The sequence below is a fragment of the Podarcis gaigeae genome, assembly GCF_964106915.1.
Source record: "Podarcis gaigeae genome assembly, chromosome: 15".
In the NCBI taxonomy this organism is placed as follows: Eukaryota; Metazoa; Chordata; class Lepidosauria; order Squamata; family Lacertidae; genus Podarcis; species Podarcis gaigeae.
The window spans coordinates 37,362,280-37,383,801 of record NC_139692.1 but is presented as its reverse complement, the minus strand read 5'-3'; the positions used below and the strand labels follow the sequence as shown (position 1 = coordinate 37,383,801).

The window sequence follows — 21,522 nt, the reverse complement described above, 5'->3', positions numbered from 1 at the left end:
CCTAGGCTCTGTGGTTTAACCCACACAGTGCCACCCGCGTCCCTAAGAGAATTCTTAGGAGACCTCTATTCCCCTCACAGAGCTACAGTACCCAGAATTCCCTGGGAAGAGGGATTGACTATTAAACTGAGCTGGTGAGGGATTAGGGGTCTCCTCACAGTTCTCAGAACAAACTACAGTCCCCAGAATTGTTTGGGAGAAGCCATGATACTTCCTTAAATAAGTGGAGCATAGGTACCAACTCCCTTGGCCCCTGGGTGCCAGAGCACCCACAAAATTTCCCATGAAGGGGCCAGGTACCCACAAATTTTGGTGCCAAGGCCATGCACACTGCGTGGCACCCACAACCGTAGGTGCCCACGGTTGCGGGGCCAAGTTGGCACTCCTGGCAGACAGAGCCTTAATTTGAAATTTGTCTGCGTGCCGAGTCTCAGGCCTGTTTTGAAGCTTGTGCCCTAGAACCCTCGTTCAAAATTCGTCACCGCCCGGTTGCAGCAGAATTGAAGCAATTTGCAGAGATTTTGGAGGGCTTTCTTTTTCATCGTGCGCAAGTTCCGTGGTCAAACTGTGGCAGGGAAAAACCGTTCCTGGGGCTGTAGTTAAACCCAGGTTGAGGAACCTTTTCCTGGCCGATGGGATGAGTTCCGCCTCCCAGCTTTCCCACAGCCTGATGGAACAAGGCAGCCTAATGGAATGCCTGCCTGTTACTTCGATTTAATTCCAGAAGGCTTCTTAATGATCTTTTAAAGGGCAATTCTTCCAAACTAGGGGCATGTTAACACCATGAAGGAAGATGGACACCTTTATCAATGTCAACTTCAGTGTTTGGGGTTGAGGGGGCTTGGTCAAATTCCCTAAGTGTGGGGTTGGGTTGGGGGTGGGGAGATGTTGCCAAAGTTGTCGCTGCCTATGTGCATTCTCTGTCTTTCTTTCCGGGCCCAATCCACCCCAAAGCAAATGCTCAAGGCAATGTTCCTCCTTCTTTTTGTTATCACAACAGAGAAACGAGGGGTGCTGTGTCACCTTCCCCCTGGTGGCGTGTAAGCTCTAGCAGTTGCTGGGGGGGGGGGGCGGCCCTCATTCTGCAATACTTGGGCCAGTAGTTTTCCATAGGGTTCGACTGAAGCGGGTGAGTGTATCTCAGCTGTGATGTTGATGTAACACAGCATTGGGGGTTTCTAGAATTACTTAAGCCCCAAAACGAAAAGTCCCCACCCCTAGGGTGTTTGTCAGTTTCACCAGAGATTTCAGTTCACTGCAATTGCAGAATGCAGAGAGGGAAAACACCGGTTCTGTGATGTCCAAGATGTTATCTCCCCTGCTTTGTCATTGCAGTTGTTTAAAATACAGTGGTATCTCGGGTTAAGTACTTAATTCGTTCCAGAGGTCCGTTCTTAACCTGAAACTGTTCTTAACCTGAAGCACCACTTTAGCTAATTGGGCTTCCCGCTGCCGCCGCACCGCCGGAGCACGATTTCTGTTCTCATCCTGAAGCAAAGTTCTTAAACTGAAGCACTGTTTCTGGGTTAGTGGAGTCTGTAACCTGAAGCGTATGTAACCTGAAGGGTATGTAACCTGAGGTACCACTGTAGTGGGAAGCAGGCCCAGCACAGGTGTTATATGCAAGGGGGTGAGATCTTTAGCAAAAACAACAATAGTTGCAGCGTGAAGAGTTTCTGTTCAGGTGCCAGCCAACCCACTAGCTGTGCTCCATTCCGTTTCGTGGAGGCAAGCTTCAACCCACTCACTGCCCACAGTCTGCATGTGTTTCTTATCATGCCTGCAATGTGGTGTGGCAATAAAACTGCTAACACATCTGCAAAGCTAAGCAGGGTCCACTATGGTTCCAAACTGGATGGGAGACCACAAGTTGAGATTCCTGCATTACAGGGGGTGGACTAGATGAACCTCGGGGTCCCTTCCAACTCTTCAATTCTATGATTCCATGTTTGCATGACACATAAAATTTACACGGGCTCTGTTCAAATTTCTGTGATGGACCTGGCAAACTTGTGGCACTCTAGATGTTGTTGGACTCCAATTCCCATCACCCTTCACCATTGGCTACAGCGACAAAGGTTTATGGGAGTTGCAGTGCAGCAACCTCTGAAGGACCACAGTTCTCCCCCCTCCCTGGCCATTTCTTCTAGACTAGGCATCCCCAAACTCTGCCCTCTAGATGTTTTGGGACTACAACACCCATCATCCCTAGCTAACAGGACAAGTGGTCAGGGATGATGGGAATTGTAGTCCCACAACATCTGGAGGGCCGAGTTTGGCCATGCCTGTTCTAGATCGTAAACTTGGATAGATCATGAATGGAGATTTCAGTTCATTCGTGGGATATATCTTAAAGTGCAGACAGCTGTTCAACATGGGAAATGCATTGCTCGCTCTTTGGGATAAGCCCCTGGGATCTCCTGAAATGAGAAATAAAAAAATTAAAGATAAGAATAGGCAGACTTGTGTAACTCTACCTTGGGCGTCATCTACACTCCACATCCTGGTTTAAAAAGTCATGGCTTCTCCCAAAGAATCCTGGGAACTGTAGTTTGCTAAGCCGGCTGAAAGTTGTGAGGAGACCCCATTCCCCCTCACCGAACTACAATTCCCAAAGTGATTTAACAATCCTTGCCTCTCCCCAGGGAATTCTGGGAGTTAAAGTTATGTGCAGGGAAGAGGGGTCTCTTCACTGCTTTCAGCAGGATTCGATGGGGGAAGCCATGACAGTTTTACCAGTAAGTGGTCTGCTTCTTTAAGCCCATAGCGGGTATATATGGGGCCAGGACAAACTTGGTGGTTGAGACTCACCTGTAATCGTCATTACTTGCCTGTTAATCTGAACGGCACAGTGCAGTTTCATTTGCCTTTCCGCACAGATACTGTCCAGATAATGTTTGTCTGTTACGAAATAAATACGAAACAAGGCGGGGAATGGAGGGGACGCGGGTAGTGCTGTGGGTTAAACCACAGAGCCCAGGACTTGCCGATCAGAAGGTCGGCGGTTCGAATCCTCGCCATGGGGTGAGCTCCCGTTGCTCAGTCCCTGCTCCTGCCAACCTAGCAGTTCGAAAGCACGTCAAAGTGCAAGTAGATAAATAGGTACCACTCTGGTGGGAAGGTAAACGGCGTTTCCGTGCGCTGCTCTGGTTGCCAGAAGCGGCTTAGTCATGCTGGCCACATGACCCGGAAGCTGTACGCCGGCTCCCTTGGCCAGTAAAGCGAGATGAGCGCCGCAACCCCAGAGTCGGTCACGACTGGACCTAATGGTCAGGCATCCCTTTACCTTTACCTTTTACTGAGATCCTTCTCTGCCTCTGTCCCTCCCTCTTCCTCCCGACAGCTCTGCAGAGTCAGGGAGAAATTGCACTTTCCCCATTTCAGTCCCTGCGTGGTGTTATGAGAAGGTCAAATACAGAGCAGGGGCTGAAACATCATGCTCACTTTGAGGGGCCTCTTCCTTTCCCAGCCACCAACCTTTCTCTTTCTCTCTCTCTCTCTAATATTTTTATTAAATTTTCAACAAAAATAACAAAAAGGAAAAAAGGCGAAGCTTTCAAATGTGTTAATGAAAGGGAAAATGCTCAGTTCATCATTGATGCGCTGAGGTCAGTACCTGGGAATAATTCCTCTGGAATCCATTTGCGAATGTGGAAGGTTCGATTCTGATGTGGGCAGCATTGTTGGAATTTGGGGGGGGCGATGTTTGGTTCCCCCTCCTCTCCACTGATAGTTCTTTGGAACTTTTCGTGGGAAAGGTTATGTTCCCGTGAAGGCTGTCCTTTGGGGTCTTTTAGGCAAGAAGACTGGAAAGAGATTTTCTTCTGTGGCAGTGGGAAACAGTTCTTTTTAAACGTTGAAAGAAAGCAGAACCAAACCGTTTTTCCCGGCATTTAACTTTTCACAAAATTTGGTCCCCGAGGTGCCACTGGGGATTTTCCTATGAAGTATATGGTAGTCAGGTGCTTCAACAAATTGTTGCAGCGTGGAGTTGTGCCTGCTCAGGGTGCTAGCCAGTCGGCTGTGCCCTTTTCTGCGGTATTCCATTCTGCCCTGTCTCCCAACAACAGCAGCATTGCTTGTTTGTGCTAGATCCCCCAGTAGGCTGTTTTTGGTCTACTTAAGATCACCCACCCCCAAAAGTTATTTTGTACTTTTCAAAGCACACATGTGCCGATCCATCAATTGTGCATGATTGGTGCCGTTTTAGTTACATATTATTAATCATTATTTTTTAGTTACTTTATTTAACAAAAAACCCTAGCTTAACAGGATAAAATACACCATATTACAGAAGGATCCACGGTGGAAAAAAATGAGTTTGCCATGAGTATATTGAATATGATAGGTCATCATTTATTTTAGACGCTTTTTACCCCATCCATTTCCCGCCAACCATCTCAGGGTGTTGTTGAGAGAGTGTGTGAGGGAGGGAGTCTCGGGTACAAAGTCAAGGAGCAGCAACATGACTGGGTCGGGGTTTGAATCTCACGTTTCCCAGGCTTAGTTCACCACCCTCTTGGTTGTTGTTTAACCAAAGAACAGGCTGCCTCCTTTTCATCTCTGGTTACCCTGCAAAAACCTGTCCTGCAAATAGACCGTAGAGCAGATGGAGATGAACTCTTTAGCAATGTGCTGGGGAAGGGGCTCGTGGGAGAACTGGCTTTCTATCTGAGGCTGCATATGCACCATATCTTTAAAGCACCCTCTCCCAAGAACCCTGGAAATGATAGTTTGCCCTTCATAGAACTACAGTTCCCAGACCCTCAACAAACTACAGTTCCCATAAATCTTTTTTGGGGTGGGGATGTGTTTTGAATGAACTTTAAAGTTATGGTGTGTAACAGCCTTGTTCTGCACATAAATTTGTTTCATACAGAATATGCGGAATACAACATAACTATCCCAATTCTATGGGGGAGTGAAATCCTTTTAAGGTTTATAATTAATATATATGATCTAGTATTTACCGAAATGTACCGTAAATACAGAGGAAATGGGTAATCAAATGGTGTCCTCCACTATTGAAACTCACCCTATCTATTTATCCAGGCATGGTTTTTTAAAACCCGCACTTTTATAAATATATCTAGTCTATTCCCTTCCCTGAACCCCCCAAAAACACTTTAGGCATTATGTTGCCAGATATCTTGGTCTGAGAAGGGGGCTGTTAACACGGACATCAAACAAGCCCCTATTTTTAAAATCTCGGAAAACGTCGTAGGATCTGAACTCCCCTCCACCTTCCGAACACAAACAAGCAGCAGGTCTCTCCCCACCGCCCACCTCCTCTCAGCCGATTTGCTCCCCTCCTGCTCTGCCAAATCCCAAAAATAAATCTGGCAGGCACTGGGGAGGCTGGAAAGCCCCAGGACCACCCCCCTTTTCAGAAATAGCCTGCCGGCTACAATTTAAAATATCTGCTGACTCCACCACATCGGGCAGAGAGAGGCTTGCCTTTTGCTGGGCTGGCTGGCTGGCTTTCCCCCTCCCCGATCCAGTCTGGTATTAATCTTGGGAAAACTCCAGTGTGTGGCTTATTGATTATTATTATTTTTAAACTCCCTTTTCATTTTTTGCTGCTGCTGTTAATTTGAAAATTCGAAAGCCTATGGTGGATTTTTTTTGTAAACAAAACAAAACAAGGCAAATGACAGCTTGTAAAATTCTGTAGTTTGGGGGGGGGCCTGAAGAGATTACAGTGCGGTAACAATGCAGTGCTTGTGGAATTGGGCCACAGCAAGAAGTCCTGAAGACCTGAACGGGAGCCAGCCAGTCACGCTGCGGAGCGTGAGAGGCCTCGCCTGTCCCGAGACGGCGGTTCCTGAGGTGAGTTCAGAGAGTGTCTGCTGTGGTTTCTGCTACTGAAATCAGTATGTTTCTTTTAAAAATAAATAAATACCACCTGGAGAATACCACCAGTGAGCTGGATGTGTGGAAGTGTGGAGGCTGTTAGGAGAAGAGGTGGCTGTTTGAACTCAGGGGCTACAAAGAACCGATCTACCCATTTCGCAGGAGGAAGCGGCAAGGTAGATTGAGGAAGGAGACGATTGGGCAACGTTAAGACTCTGGACTTAGTGGTCTCAACTGAGAGGGGTCCCCCCCCCCTTTCCCATACCCCTCCAACATTCCTCAGATGAAAATAGGAACATTTCTCACTCCCACCCCCCACCAATTGATCCTCCTCAGCCCTTCAATTTTGCCCTCCCCTGGACATTTCCACTACCACTATATCAACCGGGCTCAGCCCTCGAGAAAACCCCTCGGTCCTGATTTTATTTCATTCTTTGGTGGGTTTGCAAACAGAAAAGCACACACCTTAGGAAGGAGCAAGATTAGATGCTGACACACAAAGGCTTTCTTTTTTTAAACAAAAACAAACCCCTAGACCAGGGGTCTGCAACCCGTGGCTCCGGAGCCGCATGTGGCTCTTTTACACCTTTGCCGCGGCTCCGGGGCGGATACTAGCAAGGGGAGGAGGCACATTGTGCGCCCACGACACTTCCCACTGTGGCGGGCGCTGTACTGGCTGTGACGTCGCATGGGGGCGGTGTGTGCGTTAGTCACGCACCATCCTGACATCACCTTCCCGCCCGCCCGCTACATTGTAAGGGGCATGTACGCTGGTCACTGCATTGAAAGGAGGCATGTACGCTGGTCACTGTTTTGAAGGGGAGTAAAGAACACACACACAAAAAAAGGTAACTTGTTAATTTAACATTTATTTCTATGAGGAGGAGTAATTCTGAGGGGTCAAACAAAGAAATAATAAAAAAGAGACAAAAAAGTTATTTTTATAATGACGAAGTTTTGCGGCTCCCAGTTTTCCCCCCTTTGGAAACGGGTCCAAGTGGCTCTTTTTGTCTTAAAGGTTGCAGACCCCTGCCCTAGACTCCTTGCGCTCTTCTCTTCTCCCCCTTTCTTCCCACCCAGAGAGGCCCTGCCCTCCGCCTGCCCCTCAAAGCCTTGCAGCCGAACCTCTCTTCCTGCTTTTCCACCGTCCAGCAGCCGCTATGAACAGCCCTCATCCTGCTCCCCGAGCTCAGCTGCAGCGCTGGCAGGGGAAATGGGGATGTTCTGGGATCAAATCAGAAGCCGGGATGGCTTTCGTAATTCTGGGACCGTCCCTGGAAAAGGGGAAACTTGGAGGGTATGCCCTCTTGTTTTGTTAGATGTTGAAGTACATTACGTGACTGACTTTGCTCTGCTGATTTCGTGGGAACCCCTGAAAGTCCAGCCTCAGTATAGACTATACCATGGGTAGGCAAACTAAGGCCCGGGGGCCGGATCCGGCCTAATCGCCTTCTAACTCCGGCCCGCGGACGGTCTGGGAATCAGCGTGTTTTTACATGAGTAGAATGTGTCCTTTTATTTAAAATGCACCTCCAGGTTATTTGTGGGGCCTTGCCTGGGGTTTTTACATGAGTAGAATGTGTGCTTTTACAGTGGTACCTCAGGTGACATATGCTTCAGGTTACATACGCTTCAGGTTACAGACTCCGCTAATCCAGAAATAGTGCTTCAGGTTAAGAACTTTGCTTCAGGATGAGAACAGAAATCGGGCTCCAGCGGCGCGGCAGCAGCAGGAGGCCCCATTGGCTAAAGTGGTGCTTCAGGTTAAGAACAGTTTCAGGTTAAGTACAGATCTCCAGAACGAATTAAGTACTTAACCTGAGGTACCACTGTATTTAAAATGCATCTCCGGGTTATTTGTGGGGCCTGCCTGGTGTTTTTACATGAGTAGAATGTGTGCTTTTATTTAAAATGCATCTCTGGCTTATTTGTGAGGCATAGGAATTTGTTCATTCCCCCCCCCCCCAAAAAAAAATAGTCCGCCCCCCCCCCCAAGGTCTGAGGGACAGTGGACCGGCCCACTGCTGAAAATGTTTGCTGAGCCCTGGGCTATACTGAGCTAGATGGACCAGTGGTCTGGCTCCATATAAGGCACTTTCCTATATTCCCTTCTGTGGCTGGTTCCACCTGGGAGCTCTGGATTAGAGCTCCAGAATGGTGCTGATCACAGGGAGATCTGCCTTCAATATTCCACTTGAACGAAAAAAACCCCGAACCTCTGAGCAGCTAACAGAAATGTAAAATTCTTACTGTAAACATATTTAAACACTAGCTGGATTAGAATAATCAGAACAAATTATTTATATGTACCTGTTTAAAGCAAAATAAAAGTTTTTTTTTAAAAAGAATAATCAGAGCAGAGAAAGTTTAATAAAGTAAGAAGGAAGGTGAAAAGAAAAGGGGTAAAGGAGCATTTTGGATATGCTTGTTGAATAGGAGAAATTTTAATGGACCACGGAAGGTGGGGAAAGGGAAGTCGCGGATAAAGAGATGGTTTCAATAATTATGTATTTGCTGCAAAATTGAAAACGATGAACAGAATGTTTTTAAAAATTCGAAAATTCTTGGTGGACGAAAATTTAAAAGCAAGTCTACCAAAGCATTCTACGAAAGTATGGTTAAAATCCATGGTAGCTAAAAAAAGAGATGAAGCACATGTCGGCCTTCCGTGTGTCTGGATCACCTTGCCTGTGCAAAAACGTTCTCGGCAGGTGCTGAAATAGTGCAGCAAAGGTGCTTGCTTCATGTCAGCAGGCAGGAAGGTCCTTGCATGCGCTGCTGCGCTAAAATATGGGTTGTTTCCAAGCGCAGGGCGAGTATTTTGAGGCACCTTTAACAGGGCCAGTCATGCAGATTGGAGCAGTCAAGTGGGCCCAGAATTGTAGGGTCAGAAGGGACCACAAGGATCATCTGTCTAGTCCAACCCCCCAGAGTGCAGGAATCCTTTGGTGATCCTGCAAGTTAACTTTGCCTTAAGCTGTTAAGGGCTATGCATTGTAATCGTGGCACCTTCAACATCAGGGTGCTGATTGGCAGGTGGGCAGCCATGCTTGTTGCATCCTCCAAACCTGAACTCGCGGTTGTATTTTTCCCAAGTGTTAAGCCAAGAGCAGGCCTCCCCTCCCCTCCCTCTCTTTCTCTCTGTCCTGGATAGTGGAGAGGCAGGTGGATAAAACCACCAGTGGCTATTAGACACAACTGCAGTGGTTCTCCTTCCGCTGTTGAAGGCAGTACATTTACGTGCGATTGCCTAGCGTGCGGTGCTGGGAAATGAGTAAATAAATAGAATCAGACCAGGACAGGGGTCAGCAAACTTTTTCAGCAGGGGGCCGGTCCACTGTCTCTCAGATCTTGTGTGGGGCCAGACTACCCGTATATTTTGAAGAGGAAAAAAAATGAATGAATTCCTATGCCCCACAAATAACCCAGAGATGCATTTTAAATAAAAGCACACATTCTACTCGTGTAAAAACACGCTGATTCCCGGACTGTCTGCGGGCCGGAGTTAGAAGGCGATTGGGCCGGATCCGGCCCCCGGGCCTTAGTTTGCCTACCCTTGGACCAGGAAATGGCGGGAGGGAGCCGGAGATTCCTTGTGGCTTGGAAGGAGTTCTGAATACTAGTTCCTGGAAATCACAAGCAGGGACAGCACTGCTGTGCTCCGGTCCTGTTTTTTCAGGCTTCCCATAGGAGATGCATTTATTTATTACATTTATATACTTCTTTTTCATCTAAAGAGCTCAAGGTGGCATGCGTGGTCCCCCCCCCCCCCCCCATATTTTACTCTCGCAACAACAATGTGAGGTAAGCTAGCCCAAGACACCGTGACTGGCTTACGGTCACCCGTTCAGCTTGACGGCTGGGCGAGGATTCCAACCATGGTTTCCCAGGTCCTTAGCCTGACACTCTAAACCAGTGTTTCCCAAAACTTGGGTCTCCAGCTGTTTTTGGACTACAATTCTCATCATCCCTGACCGCTAGTCCTGCTAGCTAGGGATGATGGGAGTTGTAGTTCAAAAGCAACCCAAGTTTGGGAAGCCCTGCTCTAAGCCATTACCCTACACTGGCATCTGGCTGAGAACAGGATGCTAGGTGGGCTTTTGGCCTGATCCTGCTCTCGATGTTCTTAAATAACGAAGAAAGCACTGCCAGGAACAAAACACCTTCCCTTCGGCAGTTTTCTCCTCCCTCAAATCCCTTCCTTCCCCTGTGTATGCATATTTGCGTGTGTGAGAGCGATGACAGATCTCAAACCAGTTTTTAGCAAGGCGTGCCTGAGCCGGCCCCGCTCTCTCCTAGCAGGGGTTCTCGTCAATCAAGTTTCCGTCTGTAGCGTTTGATTGCTGGGAGAGGCTGGAGTTCACTGGAGGGGTGCGTTTTGTGGTGAGATCCTGACCCCGCAAAGAGACTTAGGTGGCCGGAGGGAATGTTTGAACAGGCTCCTGCTTTTCCTAGCTGGCTGTGAGTGCACTTTTAAAATGTGTGGATCGGTATACAAGTGCCATTTTCTGCACAACTTTGCGCGCGCTCTCTCTCTCTCTCTCTCTCTCTCTCTCTCTCTCCCTCTCTCCCCCTCTCCCCCTCCCTCCCTCCCCAGCCTCCTTGTATTTCTGCTTGTGGATTTGAGACTGCGCTGACGCAGTCCTGGTTTATTTCCCTCTTGTTTTGTTTTGTTTGTGGTGTTTGCGCTTCAGATCTAGCAAAAAGCTCCCCCCCCCCTTTCTTCTTCTGAAAAAAACGTTCATGTGAAGACTGGCTTGTACTAGTGGGGGGAATCTATCCATTGCACAGGGGGGTAGGGCTGGGCCAATCATGTCTTTTGGATCACGTGAAATAAGGGGGCCTCTGAGCTAGTTCAGAAAGTCTTCTGCCTGCTGCCCTAGCAACTGCAGCCTTTTTGCATTTCTGAGCTTAGCAGGGGAAAGGTTAGTGCTTAAAGTATGACTCCCAGGAAGGGGTTGAACCTAAGGATTTCTCTTTTTTTGTAACTAAGCATTGGTGTGCCTGTGTCTTGCAAGGAGGAGGGTATTTTTCTGTTGGGGTTGCGGAATTGGAGATAGGAGTAGGAGCAGCAGAAGTAAAATAAAAATGAATCCTGTTCTTTGGGCTGGCTTCATAGCCAAATAGGTCCTCCTCACCCTCCGGATGTCCCCGGATTTACAGAAGCTGTCTCAGTTTCTGATTTGATCCTGGAATGCCCCGCTTTTCCTTAGGACATCCCTGGAGGAAGGGCATTCTGGGAGGCACAACCACAAAGAAGACCCCACTTTCTTGTTGCTGCTAGATAACGCTCTCCAGGTCATGGAATTATACTGACAAGGTGTCCTCAAAAGATCTTGATGGTCTACTGCAGGCACCCCCAAACTTGGCCCTCCAGATGTTTTGGGACTACAACTCCCATCATCCCTAACAGGACCAGTCAGCAGGGGTGATGGGAATTGTAGTCCCAAAACATCTGGAGGGCCGAGTTTGGGGATGCCTGGTCTGCTGGGTCTGGGTGGAGTGTTACGCTTTAGGAAACCTGGTCCCAAGCTGTTCTGTGTGTTGTATGTTAACCACACCTCGAAGACGACTCTGTTGTTGAGAGGCAGCCAGTCCAGTACCTTTGGCACTAATGTAATACAGTGGTACCTCGAGTTACAAACGCCTCAGGTTACAAGCGCTTCAGGTTACAACCTCTGCTAACCTGGAAGAGTTAGCTGGAGTTGAGAACTTTGCCCCAGGAAGAGAACGGAAATTGTGTGCCAGCGGCGCAGTGGCAGCAAGAGGCCCCATTAGCGAAAGCACACCTCTAGTTAAGAACGGACCTCCGGAACAAATTCAGTTCGTAACTAGAGGTACCACTGTACATGGGCAGTCAGATCTTCCCGTTAGTAACCCAGCCACTGAATTCTGCACCAGTTTCATCCTCTGCACCAACCTCAAGGGCAGACCTCCACAAAGTGGGCTACAATAATCCAACTGTGAGGTTCCCGGGGCATGAATCACAGTGACTAAAATGCCGCTATCCAGAAAAGGGTGCTGTTGGTGCACCAACTGCTCTGGTAATTGGTTACCTGAAGCTAGGAGCACCCTCAAATGACATACCTGTCTCCTTCAGGGGAAGGGCAAACCTGTTCCGAACAGGCAAGCTTCCCAATTCTTGGGAACCCCTCACGGTGTCTGCCTTATTGAGTAATTGCATTAACTCGGTGTGTGCTGGTGTTGTGCATCTTTCCTGATGCTGATGGTGGGGACCTATGGGTCTCCAGATGTTGCATCATTCGCCTCTGATCATTGGCCATGCTAATGGGAGTTAAGTGCAGTCACACCTGGAGGGCTGCTGGTCCCCCCCCCCCCCCCGGGCCTAAACACTTTAAAGTCTAGCAAGCTAAAGGGATAGTCCTTTCTGGAAGCCCATTCATAGAGCAGCTGCAAGGGCAAGCTAAGCACTCACCTGATTTTCCCTTGGGGTTGAACCTGGGACCTTCTTCAGGCACAGCAGATGTTCTCCCACTGAGTCACGACCCTTCCGCTATTTATTCAAAATAAATAGACTTCAGTTGACACAGTAAGCAGCCTCTCCACTTTCTTGTGCTTACAAGAAAGTCCAGCCGTGGGCTTTTTTTAAAAAAGGGGAAATGAACACCCAGGAAGGCTGCAGTTTGCAGTCTGCTGATGAGATTATTTGCAGGCTATGAAAAATCCTCAAAATACCTCCTGAACTTCTTCAAATTCAAGGTAAGCACCACGAAACTCCACCCCCACGATAATTCTTTTTTAATTCTCTTTATCCTTTTGACTATTTTTCAGATGCAATTTCTTTTCTTGGTGATTGATGGAGAGAACAGTTGGGGGGGGGGGAAACTGGAGGAGAAATTTTCGGTACAATGCTAGTCTGAGCGTGGGATCCTCCTGGCTAGGTTTGACAGACTCCACATGGCAAGGAAAGAGGCAATTACTTTCCTGAGCATGCTGAGATGCTTTTGTTTTATTTTTTACTTGGAGGCGGTGTGCCAGCCCCCTCTCCCTGTAGGCTAGACCTCACCATTGTGGAGGGTTATTGAAGGCAATACATTCTACTCAGTGCATGCTTAAAACTATGGAACTCGCTCCTCCGGTGATGGGACCAACTTAGATGGCTTTGAAAGAGGATTGGACAAATTCATGCAGGAGAAAGCTTTCCATGGCTACCAGGCATGATGGCTGTGCTCCTCTGCCACCCAAGTTGGAGAACATAATGATTCTGAATACTAGGAGGGGAGAGGGCTCTTGTGCTCTGGTCCTCCTTGCAGGTTTCTTGGACGGATCTGGTTGGCAACTGTGAGAACAGGATGCTGGGCTGCAGGGGCCATTGGGATGATCCACCAGGGCTTATCTTATGTCCTTACTTTCTCCCACTGGTTGCTGTATCCTTCATCCATTGTTGTTTTACACCATGGCGATCCTGCAAGCCTACTTACTGCATCGTTGTATGAAAACAGCATTTTAGGAACATGCCCGTCAGGCAGCGAATTCCTTACTTGAGAACTCCCCTGTGTCTGGTACTTTGATTAGGTGTTACCTATGGGCTTTCAGACATACCTTCGTAATCATAAGGACCAGAAACTTGCTTTTAAAAGATTCTTAAGAAACTGGATTCTGCAGCCGGTACCATGCACCACACAGCTTTTTAAAGCAACTGCTCATCCTCCCAGTATGCATGCAGCCCTGCCTCAGATATAATGGTAAAATATCAAGGTGTTCTTCTGTAGCGTCACACCGATTATTGTGGGACGTATGGTTTGGTCTACTCCTCACTGGTGCATTTAGGTAATTTTGGGCTGTGGACTCAATGGTCTTATGCCCCACACACCTCAAGCCAGGATGGGGGTGCTACCTGGCTCTTGGGACCATGCCCCCTACCTAGTGTTTTTGGAATGTGCCCTCGATCTCTGATATTGCCTCTTTGCTTGCCTGGATGGAGAAGAGAGATGGGGGGGGGGGACCCTGGAAATGAGGTGAGACCCTGGAGAGTGGCTGCGAGTCCATGTAGACCAGGGGTCAGCAACCTTTTTCAGCCGTGGGCCGGTCCACCGTCCCTCAGACCATGTGGGGGGCCAGACTATATTTTGAAGGGGGAAAATGAACAGATTCCTATGCCCCACAAATAAACCAGAGATGCATTTTAAATAAAAGGACACATTCTACTCAGGTAAAAACATGCTGATTGCCGGACCGTCCGCAGGCCGGATTTAGAAGTCGATTGGGCCGGATCCTGCCCACAGGCCTTAGGTTGCCTACCCTTGGTGTAGACAGTACTGCATTAGATGGACCAGTTCCCCAGTCTCCTAAGATGAGGTTCTAAGTGCCCAGAGGCACTGAGTGAGTGCCTGGATTTGGGGGCAGGGGGTTGTTGCGATGAGGAGATTCTGCTCACTGAGACCTAGCCACTTGAGAGCTTAACCTTTCTGGAATGCCCTCCCAGCAGATAAAATGAGGGGCAGGCGCAGCCCCTTTTGTTGCACGTGGTATTTCTAATATAGCGTGTTTTTCCAGCAAATCCTCCTAGGAATGAGCTCAGAGATCAAGTCTAGTTTTTAGTTTATTTTTGTCTCTTGGAACTTATTTTAAGATCCTGCTTAAACTAGTGACCAGCGGTTTCTTTATTGCGTTGGCGGGAGGTGGGGGGGCAGACACGGAGATGAATCATATTGGGCTAATCTCCCAAGGATGCTGTGGAGCAGTTTGTGTGTGTCTCTCTGTGTGTGTGTGTTTTAAATGTTAATCTGTCACATATGTACAGTGTGTGAGAGTGGCTCTTTTAAAGAGAGCCTCTTTATTTGTTCCATTACAGCCCCACTGGGTTAGGTCTGTGTGTGTGTGTGTGTGTGTGTGTGTGTGAGAGAGAGAGAGAGAGAGAGAGAGAGAGAGAGAATATAAATAAATGAGAGAGAATATGCATGCACCCACATTGCATGTCGTGAGGGCCGGCAGCAGGCTTTGAAAATCCTGTCTGAGCTCTTCCAATTCAAGGTCGTTGGGATTGTTTAAATATAATCTCCTTATACTTTTTTCCTACAACTCGCCATTCCGGTGTTCTAAAATTAAATTCCAGGCGAGGGACTACAAGCCCGGGGGTGGGGGATATCAGACCGAGGCTGTGCACGGACCACACATTTAAAGGCACATGACTTCCTCCAGAGAATCCTGGGAAACTGTAGTTTTGCTGCCTTACTGAACCACAATTCCCAACAGCCTTAACAAACTTCTGTGTGCACACCATACATTTAAGGAACGTGGCTTCCCCCAAATAATCCTTTAGAACTGTAGTTTGCCCCTCACAGAGTTACAGTTCCTGGCACCCTTAACTAACTACTGCGTATGCACTGTACAGTGGTACCTCAGGTTACATATGCTTCAGGTTACATATGCTTCAGGTTACATATGCTTCAGGTTACAGACTCCGCTAACCCAGAAATATTACCTCAGATTAAGAACTTTGCTTCAGGATAAGAACAGAAATCGTGCTCCGGCAGTGCGGCAGCAGCAGCAGCAGCAGCAGGAGGAGACCCCATAGGCTAAAGTGGTGCTTCAAGTTAAGCACTTAACCTGAGGTACATTTGAAACCCATGGCTTCCCCCAGAGAATCCTGGGAACTGTAGTTTACTTCTCGCAGAGCTACAGTTCCCAGCACCCTTAACAAACTGCAGGATTCTTTGGGAGAAGTAAAAAACAAAAACAGGGAAGAAATCCCAAATATCAGGGAGGAGGGTGGATAGGCAAAACCCTTTTCCTTGATACATTAGATGTCTGCGTGCAGGGAATGTTTTTGAGAGGAGGAGTCTTGCCTGACTGGGCCCCTCCTGCACCCTGAAGCTGTTCAGTCTTCCTGTTTTCCACCTTGGTATAAACCAGGCCTCAGCACTGATTGTGAAGTTGGCGCGTTCAGCTGATCGCCCGCTAATAATAGCTCGCTTTAGTTCGAACGTGTGCCGGATGGGGAGACATTCCTGCCTGCTGCCGCCCCAAGCTCTGTGTATCCTTCAGCCCTTTAATCCTGCCCTGTGGATCCCTCCACCTTGTGCCTGCTCCTGCCACAGCCCCCCACCCCCCCGCCAAGGCTTTGAATGTCTTAAAGCAGCCTGCCACGTGCAGAATGAGGCCTAGTGCAGAATGAGGCCTATTACGGAGCCAGATCTCCCCAGGTTTCCGACAGCCTCAGCAGGATTCAGTTCCGACAAACAAATCTCCACCATCAGCCCCAACCCGCTTTCTTTGCTAGTTTGGGTCGAATGACATGTTGCATTAATCACACGTTTCACTGCAAGCAGCACCTTTGAGGGCAACTGTGGAAGCGGGAGATTGGAGGTAGGTTTTGGGCAGTGTGCTGGCGGAGGGTATCTCAGGGCTTCCTTTTGTGCATTGCTCCACTCCTTAAAAATATGTAGGCCGGGCGACAAACCTTCGTCCAGGAGCCTCTGCAAAGGAATCCGGCTGTGTCATTTGTAAAAATGCAAAGAAACTTAATCTGCAGACTGCATATTTTTTAGACAAAATTTTCCTTAGGACTGTTCTCTCTTGCACACGTGTGCCTGCCGCACTTGCTCGCATGCGCTCCATTTGTATGGTAGCAGCTTTTCTTTCGGATCTGGGTGTGAGCCAGCCCGTTGGTGAGAATTAACAGCGTGTTCCGGAACCCAATTCAGACACCAGATTATGTGCGAAGACGGCAGAATAAAAGAGGGAGGATGCTGCTTTGCCCAGCTTGATAATGATAATAAACAGGCTAGATTGTGCCTGCTGTCAGGGGTACGAGCTATTGATGGCATTTCTCATACAAGGACCCCAAAGGCACTTGTGATGTGACTGTTCTTGGTTGCATCTTTACCTTTGTGGAGATTCAATAGTGTGTTCTGTTTGGGGAAATTCTGATGAAAATAGATGGTTTCAGAACAGGTCTTTTTGGTGCTATTTCTCTTCCCACCTGTCCTTGGCTTTGCTTGTCCACAATGATTTTTAGTCTGTTTTTGGCAACCTCCAGTGTCCCCCCCCCCACATTGTGACTACACCACAACATTCTTAGTGTCCACAAAGCAAAACACCGCAGCCAGTTGGATGAAACGGGAGTTTGGGCAAATGAGGGCTGCTGAGGGGAAGTGACCGCAGAGGCAAAAAAGGGAAAATGGTGTAGAGAAGAAGAGAAGAGTTTGGATCTGATATCCCACTTTATCACTACCCGAAGGAGTCTCAAAGCACCTAACATTCTCCTTTCCCTTCCTCCCCCACAACAAACACTCTGTGAGGTGAGTGGGGCTGAGAGACTTCAGAGAAGTGTGACTAGCCCAACCCAGCAGATGCATGTGGAGGAGCGGGGAAGCGAACCTGGTTCACCAGATTACAAGTCCACCACTCTTAAACACTACACCTCACTAGCTCTACACTAGTAGCGGTTGCTGTCAGGGAAGCAAAAAGGTCCCAAAGAGCATTAAGCATCTAAATATTTGGCAAGGCGTTCCATTTTCAGTAATTTGTTTGGCTGCCTTGAATGCTGTTACACAGGCGATATCCTCCCCCTACTTTTAGTGGTTAGGTGGTCTCCTGTTCTCCTCATAGAACTACAGTTTCCAGAGTGGTTTCACAGTCAGTTCCTCTGGGAATTGTAGTTCTCTGAGGGAAATAGGGATCTCATAACAACTCTCTGAACCTTTATCAAACAGCATTCCCCGGGATTCTCTGGGGGGGAGCCATAGCTGTCTAAAGTGGTATGATACTGCCTTAAATGTGTAGTGTAGATGAGGCCTCGGCTGGTTTACTCTATGTATGATGGGATCAGGGCCCCAAAACAGGGTTTCCCAAACTTGGATCTCCAGCTGTTTTTGGACCATCACCCTTAACTAGCAGAACCAGTGGTCAGGGATGATGGGAACTGTAGTCCAAAAACGGCTGGGGAGTCAGGTTTGGGAAACCCTGGCCTAAAATTACGCTTCAGCCTGGTTAGAATAATATAGACCTCTGGCTAAGTGTTGTGCCTTGACCCAAGGGCTAGGAAGAGTCAGGACTCCCAGTTGGTATAGGCAGGGTCAGCACCTATAGCCATTTTGGTGTCCCCATTATGCCCTTCAATGCTGTTGTTATTATTTATTCAATTCCTATGCCTCCTTTTATCTGAAGATCACAGGGTGGTGTTGTGTTGAGGCATTGTGTGTGGGGAAAATGGCTTCCCTCAGCAACAGCGCAGCAGGCCTTGGGGCCTACATATATAATGTAGACGCATGGTTTTGGCTGTCCGGGATCACCTGAGCCTAGAACCAGGAGGATTCTTATGCTCCATCCGCACTATGCATCTAAAGCCCTATTATGCCACTTTAACTGTCATGGCTTCCCCCAGAGAATCCTGGGAACTGTAGTCAGGGGATTATAGATATGTGGGGTGGTGGTAAACTACAGTTCCCAGGATTCCTTGGGGGACAGCCATGATGGCTGGAGTGGTACGGCATTGCTTTACATGTATGGTGGAAATGAGGCCTGAGTTGTGTTTGACGTCCCAACGTTGAACCTTCCCACAGTCTCCATGTCTGACCTATGGGCTCTATTGCTGTGTGGATTGGGGAACCGGTCCCTGCCCCTTGGAGTCAGCTGGTTCAAGTCTGCCCTGCCTGACGGTGACGCCACCCCAAGTTTCATTTGCGCTCATGTTAAGATGTTTGTTTCGGGAAAAGAGGAGGGAGGGAAGGAAGGAAGGAGGAAACGGATTGGAAGCATTCCTAAAAGAAGCAGTTGTCTCGTGCAAGTACATGCTAACTCTGTCCTTATATCATCTGGTGTCGGAACGAGCTTCCGGAACACTCAGCAACTCTCTCGCTTCGTGACTTGGATTCCAGCCTGGTTTTTTAAGTTATCAAACTCTCTTGTTTCTTTTCTTCCCAGCATGCCTCTTGCTTGCATGTGGAGAATCTTCTTCCTCCCTCTTGTCTTCTGTTCTTGGTCTTGGGGGTCCAAAGATTGTCTCTTCAGAAGCTGGCATTGCGTAGGGCAAGAGTGGGGAACCTCTATTCTTCCTGATGTCACTGTACTACAACTCCCATCAGCTGCAGCTAGCAGGGATGGTGGCCAGGGAGTTGTAGTTCAGGGCAACAGGTTTTCCCCATCCCTTAGAGCAGCCTTTCTCAACCTGTGGGTCCCCAGATGTTGTTGAACTACAATTCCCATCACCCCTAGCTAGCAAGGCCAGAGCTCAGGGATGATGGGAGTTGTAGTCCAACAACATCTGGGGACCCACAGGTTGAGAACTGCTGCCTTAGAGGGTCAAACTAGGACCAGGGAGGATGAGCTTGAATCTCTTCCAGACCATGATTCTCGCTAGGTGACCTTGGTCCCATCTCTTTCACCCTGAGGAAAATTTGGAAGACAAAGTTTATTGTTGAAAAAACATATGGCAGTGAAGGGGAAATGGTGGCTGGGCTATAATTCCCATTGGCCCCTGCTAGCACGGCTAATGGCCAGGGATAATGGGAGTTGTAGTCCAGTAACGGATATTCCTATCCCCCGGTGTAGGGGCCAAGAGTTTCCATTATGAATCAGGACATCCCTCGTTTAAATCTCATGTCTGTTATAGACTCACTAGATGCCCTTTGGCAAGTCATTCTCTTTCTCAGCCTTGGCCCTCTCCCACAATATGAGGGATACTAATACTGACTTCACTTACTGTGGGATGCATAATATCGTAAGAATAGGATAGGAAGATGGGGGGAAGCGGAGGTGGGGGTGGCAGAGAAATAAAAGGGGGTGTCCTGTTCACTCTGGCATCTGGCTCTAGCCCTACTTACTGCCGTCATGTAGACTCTTGACAGCTTGCACATGAGAAAATGCAGTCCTCAGTGGCCAAAATATCCCATGCGCCCACTTTGCAGCGTTGTTTGCTAACCATGCCAGTTGCAGGGTTCTGTCTGTGAGTCTCTTTTGTACTCTCGAAGGCACTCACTTGTTTGCCCTCTCCCTCTGAGCCCAGTCCATATTAGCACCTTTGTGGCTGTGCACATGCTCAGAGACTTGAGGTGAATGCAGGCAGCACCGTCAGAAAGGGTGGTCCCTCCTGCAAGGGCGTGGGCTCAGCAGCTGCCCAGTGATGGCTACTCCCGGCACCAGCCCCAGCCCCATTTGCAAGGGCTGAGGTTAAGCATCCAAGTCGGTTGCCCCAGCCGCTTCAGGTGGCAAATGATGCTGAGCTTTTGCAGTATCTTCTGGACCTGCGTACGCGTAAGTGCAATGCTTGGGTGGGCAGTTCTTTGTATATATTTTGGCACAGATGCCACTCCAGGAAAGGCCGGTCATTGCTTACAGGGAGAGTGCAGTGATGGTTGGGCACAAGTCACAGCCAGCTTTTCCTGCATCTGCCTCGTCACTCTTTCAAAGCCGGGAGCGAGTGACTGGACCGTCCAGTCAGAAACAAATTTCTCGTTGTTCAACCTTGTTAAAACACACACACACACACACACACTCAAAACAAGGCAACGCTCTAGCCAAAGCAGCTGTTGCTTGTCACCAAATGAGCCACACCAGGGACCAAGCTCCTGACCGTGTTCCTTGACCCAGCAATCTGCCTGAGCACGTCACAACCACATAGGGAGATTAATTCGTTCCCCAAATAGGAGGAGGGTAGGCAGGGGTGGAGACAGGACTCCATCTTCCTGCAAAAGTTTCCTGAACAAATAAATGACAGAGCTTATAAAATTCACACACACAAACCACTGCTCTTTCTTGCAGAGGATACCGGAGGAGTTGACCCTCGATGCCTTACTGGAAATGGATGAGTCGAAAGTGAAAGACACCATGAAGAGGTGCGGGGCCAGCGCTGAGGAATGCTCCCGGCTCAACGGGGCTCTCGCCTGCTTGCGGAAAGTGACCCGCACAGGTAAGAAGGCTTCGTGTGCTGCTCCTGGAAGCTAGCGGGTCCTCCAGTGGTAGATCTCTATTTCAGTAAGCAATAGGCAGTGTTGCTGCTAGAAACTGGTAGGGTGGAAGACAAGGAGCCCAACAGCAGGTGGCAGCAGAGGCAATGACAGTTACTTTGTGGTCTGCCTATTGCGATCTATCATAAGAGCCTTGCTAGATCAGACCAGAGGTCTATGGTCTATCTATCCCTGTATCCCAGTGGGCAGCCAAGCACAGATGCATGCCATACATTTAAAGCACATTCAACGCACTTTGAAAGCGTGCACGTCCCCCCCCCCCAGAAGCCCAGGAACTGTAGTTTTCATCCCTCACAGAGCTATAATTCCCAGCACTCTGAACAAACTGCTGCTTCGAGGAATTGTTTGGGGGAAGCCGTGTGGTTTAATTGTACACCAGGTGTGCTTTGAATGTGTGGCATGGGAGGAGGATGTATCAGAAGCTGGAGAGGTAACAGGACTTAGTGAGCAGGAAGAGGCTGGGGTAGAGAGCAGTCCAGAGGCAGAGGGAGAAGCAGAGGCTGGAAAGGGGGGGGGGGAGAGGCAGAGATGAAGCAGGCTGCTGAAGAAGCCAGGGGCTCACCCCTCCTGCTGCAACCAGCCCCCTCCCTCCCCCAGTCTCCCAGAACCTGCAGAGGTATGAAGAGCGCGGAGCAGAGACAGAAAAGGCGAAGGAGCCTCAGATTGCTTGGGAAGGACCTGGCTGAGGAGGAGCCTTAGAGAGTGGTGGGAAGGTGGGGACCTTCAGTCCACACAACCG

At 48.7% G+C, this 21,522-nt stretch overlaps 1 protein-coding gene across 1 annotated transcript in view; it reads left to right on the top strand.

Annotated features, from left to right (window-relative positions):
• KSR1 (kinase suppressor of ras 1) overlaps nucleotides 1-21,522 on the top strand; it is a 106,029-nt gene that overhangs the window by 60,140 nt on the left and 24,367 nt on the right. Inside the window, 1 exon segment of the mRNA XM_083714451.1 lies at nucleotides 20,578-20,725. Within this exon segment, the coding sequence (XP_083570577.1) occupies nucleotides 20,578-20,725 (148 nt within the window).